Below are 10006 nucleotides of genomic sequence, written 5' to 3'. Positions count from 1 at the left end.
CACTGGCTCAACCGGCCAATCAACTTATTGAAAATAGCCCTTAGATTAATATTGAAATAGGAAGTTGTAAAAAGAGTATATAGTGACATGATTCAATATTGTTGATTGGGTTGGATTTTTCATGGAGGGTTTGACAGTTCTGACTTATATGTGCATGAAAGGATAAAGGACAAGGAAAATGTGAAGAGCTGCTGAGATATCAACAGAATTTGTTATTTATATTTCCTGATTTCAGTTTGTTGATACTAAACCAATTATAATTCTATATCTGCATAAGCAAAATGTGCATAGAAGAATGAACCGTTGGATTGCTGAGATTTTACATTAAATACTACCCTATTCCGTAACAAAAAAGGTTACGAAAATACTACTCCGTTATCATTCACCCAATTCCACAACCTAAAAATCAATTTCACTAAATTTTTTGAGATTTTGATCAAATCCCATTGCTGCATCCTTCTCAAAATATTCAGAAAAACGAGAAGCTTTTATGATGCCTATACTCTGCCTTGAGAGAACGAAGTTTGGCCACTAGATCGTCATATTCTGGAAGCTTGGGGTGGACATGGCAAGGAGATATTCCCTTTGCCATTTTATGTTCGTCAGCTGAACTACTGAAAGAATGGCGACCCTTCGCCAACATCTTGGAACGATCTTTGTTCGGAGCATCCATCGGGGATAGATGGTCATACCGGATTTTGGACGGAACCATTTTCCCAGTTAGGCTTTTTCTAGGTAAACTAGTCATGGCATATGTTCTAGAGCTTGCATTTCTATCCCGTGAGTCAATATTTATATGTATGTTTCCATTGCTGGGATGATCTTGATCTACATTTTTCTTGGTTTTGGTTGAGTCACCTAAACCGTAAGTACCATTTGAGCAAATTTGAGAATGGGATGGAGTAGCCACTGAGAACTTACCGTTTGACAGAGAACAAACTATCCCGGTTTTCCTCGCTGTCTCCAATTTTGGAATTTGTATTTGAATCCCATCAGCTTTCAGCTCATACTTGAAGTCTTTGTCTGAAAAGCTATATTTCTGTGCCATGCATCAGAAAATGATGTAACACAGAATTCATGGAGTTAAAAACATCAAGCATCCAAGATATATTATAAAACAATACTGTAACACAAAGATTCGTGTTATCAGTATGACTGCTCGTTAGTCAATAATGTAATGAATAAATGTGGTACAACTAGCACTACTCTCACCTGGCGTGCGGTGCCTTGTCGATCCTGGAGCGTCATCTGAACACTGCTCTTGTTTACTAGATCACTTAATAACCCTTGTTTCACATCATCTGGAATCAGATTGATGCATAGTTTCTCCTTCAACTGAGAATTTACAAGATTCCCAGGTCGCAATTCAACGCTGGTAATGTCAAATTCCCATCCATATTGCACTGTGAACAGGCCACGCAGCAAACGCAGCTCTGGCAGTTCACCACATCTTGAGGCAGCAAATATCAAACTTGCCATTGCTTCTCCAACACTACTAGGCAAATCTTGCAGAGTCCTGCAGCAACCAATTCAGCCAACTGAAACACTAATTTTAAAAAATGAGTAATATTATAGACAATCAATTTATTGGTTCGTGAAATTTTTCTCAACCAGTGAAGGAATTATTAAGAATTTAAAGTAAATTCCAAGTCAAGTACTTAATTACTTGTTTTTGAATACATGGACAATGCTGATGCTTATGCAACTGCAGAAATGGTCAATTTGATCATATGCAGCCAAAAGGCACTGGTCCTCGTGGAGTTTCTCAACCTGGACATAAAAACAAGAAGTTGAAATTTCATGAGACTTCAAATCAAATTAGAGCCTTTTGGGTGCTTTGGCAAAGCCAGGAGCCAAAACCCAAGTGGTTAGTGCTACATTTGAATTTGGTTAGCAATATAAGATTAATTACCCTAGCTAAAGCTTGCTGTGGCTGGCCATTTTGGAGAAGCTGGGCTATGTCCACACGTGCCTGCCTTACAATAGCGTCTCTCCTGTTCTTTTGGATGGTTAAGTGCATTTGAACTTGCTTAACCAGGCTCTTGCTGCAATACAGTACAGCATATTATTAGTCACATGTGCTACAGAAAGTGGCCAGCCTATGTGAAAAATATTTAAGTTTTTTATTATTTGGACAACATCACTAGTAGAAGTGGAACTCATCTATTCGAGACTTTTATATTTAAATATATTATAAAAAATTAGATTCATCGGCTTATAGCCTAAGTGGCTAAAAATATTTACCCTTGCATCACAAAGTTTTAAGTTTGATTTCATATTTCTCTAATATCGTTTGCATATACAAAATAGTAATAATAATAATAATAATCTACTCAGCCATGCGTATCCAAAGTTGACAACTCCCAAGTATATCAAAGTCAATGTCCTACAAACACTAAGAAATAGGATCATAAATTAGGTTTGCAAATAACGAAGTCTCCACCAACTCTTCATGGAACCCCAAAAACTAGAGGGAAGTAGATACAAATTAGTGTGAATCCTTTTCTTTTTTTCTCTCTCTTCTTAAATCATAGAACAGCAATAAACGAACAAGAACTAAAATGACAAGTGAAGCAAGAAGCAGGAAAACATTCATACAAAAATAACATGTTAACCCATTTCAGGGCAATCTCAAACTATAATTTTGTTTTCATTTTCACAGTGGTATAAAAATGTAGATGGACATGCTTTTTTGTGCTAGAAACCGATGAAGGGTTGTGCAAGTATTTTGTGGCATGTAAAACTGAAAAGGTTTGAGTAAAAGTATAGTTTACCATTTGGACACTTTCCTCCATCTTGAAGTCTTGGTCCATATAAGCGCTGCTCGAAGTGCACCAGACCACATTGTTTTCTTGGGTTGCTTTACTTTTACAAAATGGCTTTAGTTTGATTCAAAGAAGAAGAAGAAGAAGAAGAAGAAAATCAAGAATTTTTCAGACCCTGAATTTTTGGGTTCCGGATTGTTTTGGGATAAGACAATTTTTGGCCTTTGGGGACACACACACACTCATATATACATATATAAGAGATGTATTTATATAATATCTTTCCTGGTAAAAAAGATTATGTACGGACATCAGCCAAAATGGTGAAAGAATAACTTGAATATTATGGAAAAGTAATCTTCTGAGAAAGGGCAAAAGATCGCTTGAATATTGGACCATAACTTTATTAATTGTCATGACAAAATGTTTAGAAAATATTCTTGCTTAATTCAAGGTGTACTATCATCATTCTACTGAACACTCGACACATGTCTATGGGCATAACTGTAGTTAACTTTTTATTTAATATTTGTGAAATCATGAAAACGTGTTAAGTATTGAGAAGAATAATTATGGTGCACCTTAGTTAGTGTATTGGAAACAGGATTTTATTTATATATTCGCCATTTATTAGTCCTTGCATTAAAGTCCAATTTCATTTCTTTATAAACAAACTAAGTACGATCTTGTTACCAAAATACCTAGAGATTGTGCCTTCGTTAGCATTCATTTACCATATTAAGTCCAAGGCTCAAATTAAGTATGAGATGTCACTGTTGGAAACAAAAGAATGCAAAATAATACAATATCATATCAGAGATAAGGAGAGAGAAGGCCGGTCAAATCCAAATGCATCATTCTTGCTCTAAAATAGAAAGAATCAAATGCATCATTTCCAAAACAAGTAGTAAATCCATCGTTTCCAAACTAATGTCGGTTTAAATCAGTAACATTTTTACTTTTTTTGGGTATTAACGTTTTCGATTTTTTTTGTTTTACTATTGAAGATGAAACTAAAATATAAAGTATGAAGATTAGTTATCCTAAATTTAATTCAATTCATCCAACCGACCGATCAAATCCAATTCAATTTATAAGTTAGACCAAATACAATACAACTTAGCAGGTTTCATGTTTTTTTTTTTTTGGGTCCTCTAGACATTAAAAAGATTATGAATAATTAAATCATCTGATGGAGTTAGCTTTGTCCTTGGTACATCAGGAATTGCAACATCAAGGCATGAATATTATAGCTTTAGCTTTATGTATTATTTATTTTCTTCAACCCTTCCTTATCTCTAGTTTCCTCCCTATTTTGAATTATTTAAAATTTTAATTGGGGCAAGATGCAAAAATGAGAATAACAACAGAAGAACTCAAACAAAATTTAAACTTTTTGATTGGAATGTGAGCAATGACAATAGAATCACTCAAATAAGATTTAAAATTTAAACGCAAAACCCTAAGTAGAGGGAGAGCAAGCTTCCACTTCATATTTGAGCAATCTATTTCTTTGGTGCTTGCATGACCTAGTAGTGGCTTGGAGGTGCGACGACTATTTTGTGATGTCCAGACGCTATTGACCAACAGTGACTTTTCCTTGTTAGCTACGAGGTTGTGTTCGTGTCAGGTCTTAGTGCAGCATGGGGTGCTAATTAATTTTTGGAATTTTGGTCATCTTCTGTAAGTCGGGTTTGAGTTTTGTGTAATTAATTTGTTTAATATTTGGTACAAGTTGTTGTTATTTCCGTCATGAGGTCCATTTGTGTTTTACATATTGAAATTAAACAGTATAGCCGAATGGCCATACTCTTAAAATATATTTGAATATTTACACGGTATAGCCGCGCGGCTATACTCTTAGAAATTACGACATATCTTAGCCTTATTTAATTATTTTAATGTTATATTTTAATTATTATTTATGTAGTGAATAATTTGTATTTAAATATTTTAATTAATTTTATAAATTACTCAACATATAGTAATTAATTATTTTAAATTATTTCGTGGGCTTTTTTTTATATACTTTTTTCTTACAAATTAGTTTTTCTAGTTTAATATTTGTAATTAAGTAATATCTTAGCTTTATTTAATTACTTTAATTAGTAATTAATTAGTAATTATTATTTCTTTAGTAAATAATTAGTATTCAAATATTTCAATTAATTTTAGAAATTACTTAATGAATAGTATTTAATTCTTTTTAATTCTTTTATGGACTTGAAAAAATATTTTTAATTCCAAAATTATTTTTAAAATAGTTTCTATTATTTAAAAATCCTGTAAATTTCTTTTAAGTACCCAAAAATATTGTAAAAACTAATTTAGTATTCAAAAAATTGATTTTAGCCTCCAAATCCGAAATCCAAGTCTCGAACGAAAAATCCCAACTTCCAAATTTGTTCCAAAACCGTTCTTAGTCCTCAAACCCTAACCATAAGCCTACTCTAGGGCACTTATGACTCGATTAGACTTGGATATTGGTGTAACTCGGCCTAGTATTTTACGATTAGGGTTTTGATCTCAAAGCAGGTATGGTTATTATTTTGACATTTTATTTATCATATAGTGTTTTTACTACTAATTTAAAATAATTGTTGTTTATTTCAACATAATGCCTCTTTCACCTATTTTCCGTTATATATTTCTGTTTACCATCAGAGGAGACTGTTGTGAAGGACAAGATATGGTCTTTGATATCTCAAAATGAGCCTTCACTTGTACCAATATCCATTGTAGTTATTAAGGCTCGCTGGTTTTTAGAATTTTTTTAAAAACTAAAAACTTTTATCTTTGTATTCCCTGACAAAAAATATGTATTCCACAACAGGCTTCAAAATCGTTGACTGAAGATTGCATGGCATGTGTTGATCTTCTTGAAGTGATAGTTCCTGCTGCTCCACAATCAACCTAATCTCTTTAAGTTGAATTCACGAATTCCATGTCTGTAGTTGCAGAGAAACTCAAGGCACATCTCATTTTTGCTATACACCACTTTCCCTTTCAATTTCTCCCCACTGAGGTTCTTGGACCCTGAGCATTCTTTTAAGTAAAAAGGCACATGCACCTGCATTTGAAGGGCAGGGTCAATTTGTTATTCTTAAGTTTCTTTAGCTATAGGGAGTGTATTGGTTTGTACATATGAACTACCCATCTCTGCATATAGTTTCTCATATCCTCTCTGGTATGCACGTGATAAAGAAGGGGATAAATTTTCACCCTTAACGAAAGTATTTTAGCTATAGTCAGTCTCAGGGGGAAGTACTTCGGTTACCATTTTTCATAGAGTATAATTGGGCTTGCTGATTTGCTGCCCAGCGTATAGCCGCGCGGCTATACTCTTTGAATAAATTTAAATATTTTAAACGTATAGCCGCGCGGCTGTATTCTTAAAATAAATTCGAATATTTAAGGTTTATAGCCGCGCGGCTATACTGTTTAAAAGATATTGTTTTGTCAATAACATCAAAGTATATTGTCTCTTCCTTAAACTTAAATTGAGAAATTACTATATCCTCTACTCAAAGGGGTGAAATGAGTCTAGATATTATGATGATTGAAGCAACCAAGCCGACTGATTCAAACTGTAATGGGTTGTTTGGTTTGGTTTTCAAAATAAAAATAAAAATTCAGACGATTAAAAGCCGAATTAGACCATAATGATTAGGTTCGGTTTCTTTTTTGATTTTTTGTAAACCAGCTTAAATTGAATCAGACCGTTCGCTTGTATATTTATCTATTTTCTATGTGTAGTTCTCTCATATACTGAAATTGCGAGTTTGATTTGGTTCGATTCTTCAACAATTTTTGTTAAACCGAATCGAACTAAACTGTTTTATTGTAATTAATTTGGTTGTGAATTTGAAGTCAAACCGATTCAATCCTACCAAGTCCGTAGCGCATCACATCAGTTATTCACTTTGACAGCCGTTGATGAAGTGGATTGCGGCAGATCAACGGTTGACAGCCAAAAAGGTGAGGGCGTAGTTGATAGTGAACAGGCATGGTATAGAAGCCAGAGGAGACGGTGAAAGACAACCCACACTGAAAGCAAAGGTTCTGGTATTCTTTCGTCTGTTTCACGCGTCCATAAAACCCGCCAGATCAGCCGTTGGATCTGATCTATCTTCTTGATGACAAAGGCTGCTGCACTTCTACGCTTAAGAAGAATCCATTGACTCTCTCTCTCCCACTCTCTCTCTCCCTATCCAACAACTGCTTTGCTCACACAACTCCTCCCTCACCGACAATTGCTTGCATCATTAATCATATATGCGAGAGCTTTCTGGTGGGGTTTAAATCCCTAAATGCCAAAATTGCCCCTGAGCTAAGCTTCCCTTCAAGTCTTCCAAAATAATCAAGGAAAATCATGTTGAAAAATAAAAATTTATTATTTTGGATGTCCAGCTATGACATGATAGCCTTACTGCACATGCATCTTATGTTTTATAGATTCATTTTTCCGACATTAATTGGTGACAGAATCATTGTTTTTACCCATTCATTTTTTTTATTAATTAACAAGGATTAGAACTATTGACATTCTCTTGTAATTTTTGTTCTTTGTCTGCCAACATTCTCTAATAATTTTTCACACCATACCTTACATAACGAAGAAAAAAATGATAAAAATAAAATACAAAGATATACCATAACGAAAAAATTCAACCTTGTACGATCAATAAAAGTTGAACCTAGAATCCGTCATTTTTTTATCTTACGATAATGTCGCTTGAGTTACAACTAATTGTTATTCTTATTATTTTCAATTTAAATACTGAATAACTTGTTCGACATGATGAACTCACATCATGTGTTTTCACATATTTCTAATTTCTACCACGCCAATTTAAAAATGTCATCAAAAGAGAGGACACGAAATGAAAGATAAGTTGAACTCCTTTACAAACTCACATCATTTAGCAAATTTTGTTTTACTTTTCTTTTTTTTTAATGCACTTCCAATTTCACTGTGCTTGACCAACACTGGCTATTTTGGGAATTTCGTTATTACAGGTGAAATACCCACATTTCAGGCGAGTGGTGGGAAGTAGCTTTCCGTTGGTAATAAATCTATTCACTATTTTAGTATTTTCTTTATTTTGTAGCTTCTTCACTTTATTCAATCATTTTTTCACAGTTGTTTTGTTTTGTGTATTTAGAGGGAGAAACAGATAGACAGAGAGTAGAGCAGGCCAAGAGAGAGAGAGAGAGAGAGAGAAGGAGTTGAGAGAGATCTGAGAAGTAGTTTCTGAAGCTAGCCATGGCATCAAAGCTGTTGTTGATTGCAGTCTTCATCGTTAATGTCATTGCTTTTGGGCTGGCTGTTGCAGCTGAGCAGAGGAGAAGCTCTGTAAGTTCTCTCTCTCTTTCTTTCTCTTCATATTGAGCCCCTTCATTGTTATTGCTTGTCTTTTTAAACATTGATTCTTTTGCTGAACATATTAGTATATAATTGAAGTTCTTTTTCTTTCTTTTTTCTGGGTTTGTTTGTTGATTTTTACTGTTTGTTTGCTAAGAAAATGCAAGGAAAGACAGGAAACTCGATACGTTGTATTTTAATTGTTTGGGATTGAAGAAAATAAGAAGCAATCCATTTCTTGGATGGACCTAATACTTCAACTTAGGTATTTGGATCAACTCGCCATAGACAGAGAGGGGGTTTTCAAAATAGTGAGAGGCAAGAAAATTGTGTTCTTGCTGACCCGAATAAATTGAATCAACTCTCTATGGCTTGTTATGTGTTTTCAAGAAAAATTGTCAAATTAACCTGTTCATGCATATGAGTTTCTTGGAGAATTTGCCATGAATACTTCTGGAACAAATTGTAATGAATGCTGTGAAACATATAGAGGCATATGAAATTGAATCGTGCAAATAAATTTGATTCCAAGAATAAGATGGGTGTTCTGAACTTGAATGAAAAACTTGTTTTGTGAGATTTTCCAGTCAAATAAGAGAAGTTAACCTCTTTCATTCAGAGTGGTTAGTTAAGCATAAAAGTTGGGGTTAAAATTGTAGTATTACCCAGAACTTCCTACTTATAAGTCTGGCTGTATTTCTGGTGTGCATTACCTTCCATTTGGTGTTCTGAGAATAACTAAATTTATAGTTAATTTGTTTTCATATCTCAAAATTAACAATCTATACAGTTTTCCCCTACCCACCAAAGGTTGAATTATAAAATCTTGACGTGAGCCAATTTAGTTGTACTTAGCTTTATTGAAATACAAGAGTTTTGCTTTGGGTTGGGACCTTGACAATGTAGTGATATATGACAGCTTGCTGCTTGCTATACAATAGTAACAATCCAATTGTGCCTTTAATGACAGGCAAGGATCGTTCAGGATAATGAGGTGAACTACAACTATTGTGTCTATGACTCGGACATTGCAACTGGCTATGGGGTTGGTGCATTTTTGTTCCTCTTGGTAGGTCAGGTCATTATAATGGCAGCAAGCCGATGCTTCTGTTGCGGGAAGCCATTGAGTCCTGGAGGGTCAAGAGCCTGGGCAGTCATCCTTTTCGTAACCTGCTGGTATGACTTATAACATACCAAAGAAAACTGCCATGCCAAATGGATCGAATCAATTAGCTCAACATGGATGTTCATATAATTGCAGACTGAATTTTGATTTTAACTTCCACACCAGCATTTAAGTTTCACATCTTGCAATGGATCTTTACTTATACATTTTTTTGATGTGTTTCTTAACAGGATATTTTTCTTCATTGCTGAGGTGTGCTTGCTGGCGGGTTCCGTGAGGAATGCCTACCACACCCATTATAGGACCATTTTCAGTGAAAACCCTCCAGATTGCCAGACATTGAGAAAAGGAGTTTTTGGTGCAGGGGCAGCTTTCATCTTCCTCACCACAATAGTTTCTGAGTTCTACTATGTTTTCTACTCCAGAGCCAGAGGAAGCTTCCAGCCCTATGGTGGAGAGGCTGCTGTTGGTCTGGGAACCTTCAAATGATGCCATCCATAATCGATGTGATTGATTGATAATCATTATTTTGTAATAGATTTGAGATTTGACTATATGTCTGGCCTCACCCAGTTGCATGTTTTGAGTTGCATAAATATGTGCTAAGGGTTCAGTTGAGTCTGTATTATAGTGGTGTTGTACTTCACATTCTTTTCACTCTACTGTGAAATTCTTTTTTCTTTTTTTTTTCTTTTTTTTCTGATTGTCAAATACGGTATTAATAATAGAAAATCATTTCTTGTGATGTTA

General features: G+C 34.5%; 2 protein-coding genes across 2 annotated transcripts; one reads left to right on the top strand and one right to left on the bottom strand.

Moving 5' to 3' along the window:
• Positions 1-1032: 1032 nt before the first annotated feature.
• LOC103326338 (Regulator of Vps4 activity in the MVB pathway protein) lies at positions 1033-2845 on the bottom strand. The gene is made up of 4 exons (XM_089048714.1): positions 2775-2845; positions 1913-2045; positions 1667-1770; positions 1033-1516 (listed from the first exon to the last, which is right to left on the bottom strand). Exons 1-4 carry the CDS (start codon positions 2843-2845, stop codon positions 1147-1149), a joined length of 678 nt encoding a protein of 225 aa, XP_088904840.1. The 3' UTR covers positions 1033-1146.
• A 5078-nt stretch (positions 2846-7923) lies between these two features.
• On the top strand, positions 7924-10006 carry LOC103326238 (fiber (DUF1218)). The gene is made up of 3 exons (XM_008228445.2): positions 7924-8121; positions 9101-9306; positions 9487-10006. Exons 1-3 carry the CDS (start codon positions 8032-8034, stop codon positions 9743-9745), a joined length of 555 nt encoding a protein of 184 aa, XP_008226667.2. The 5' UTR covers positions 7924-8031; the 3' UTR covers positions 9746-10006.

Source organism: Prunus mume, linkage group LG3, assembly GCF_029339155.1.
Source record: "Prunus mume cultivar Tortuosa linkage group LG3, ASM2933915v1, whole genome shotgun sequence".
NCBI classification, from domain to species: domain Eukaryota; kingdom Viridiplantae; phylum Streptophyta; class Magnoliopsida; order Rosales; family Rosaceae; genus Prunus; species Prunus mume.
The sequence above is the reverse complement of the archived record's forward strand: the minus strand, read 5'-3'. Positions and strand labels throughout refer to the sequence as shown.

Excerpts from the sequence above, each read along its gene's own strand:
- LOC103326338 (XM_089048714.1), bottom strand. The coding sequence starts at position 2,845 with ATGTGGTCTGGTGCACTTCGAGCAGCGCTTATATGGACCAAGACTTCA. Across the intron at positions 2,046-2,774 it reads TGGAGGAAAGTGTCCAAATG|CAAGAGCCTGGTTAAGCAAG; the intron begins GTAAACTATACT and ends ACTGTATTGCAG. Across the intron at positions 1,517-1,666 it reads GTCCATGTATTCAAAAACAA|GACTCTGCAAGATTTGCCTA; the intron begins GTAATTAAGTAC and ends TGGTTGCTGCAG.
- LOC103326238 (XM_008228445.2), top strand. The coding sequence starts at position 8,032 with ATGGCATCAAAGCTGTTGTTGATTGCAGTCTTCATCGTTAATGTCATT. Across the intron at positions 8,122-9,100 it reads CTGAGCAGAGGAGAAGCTCT|GCAAGGATCGTTCAGGATAA; the intron begins GTAAGTTCTCTC and ends CTTTAATGACAG. Across the intron at positions 9,307-9,486 it reads ATCCTTTTCGTAACCTGCTG|GATATTTTTCTTCATTGCTG; the intron begins GTATGACTTATA and ends GTTTCTTAACAG.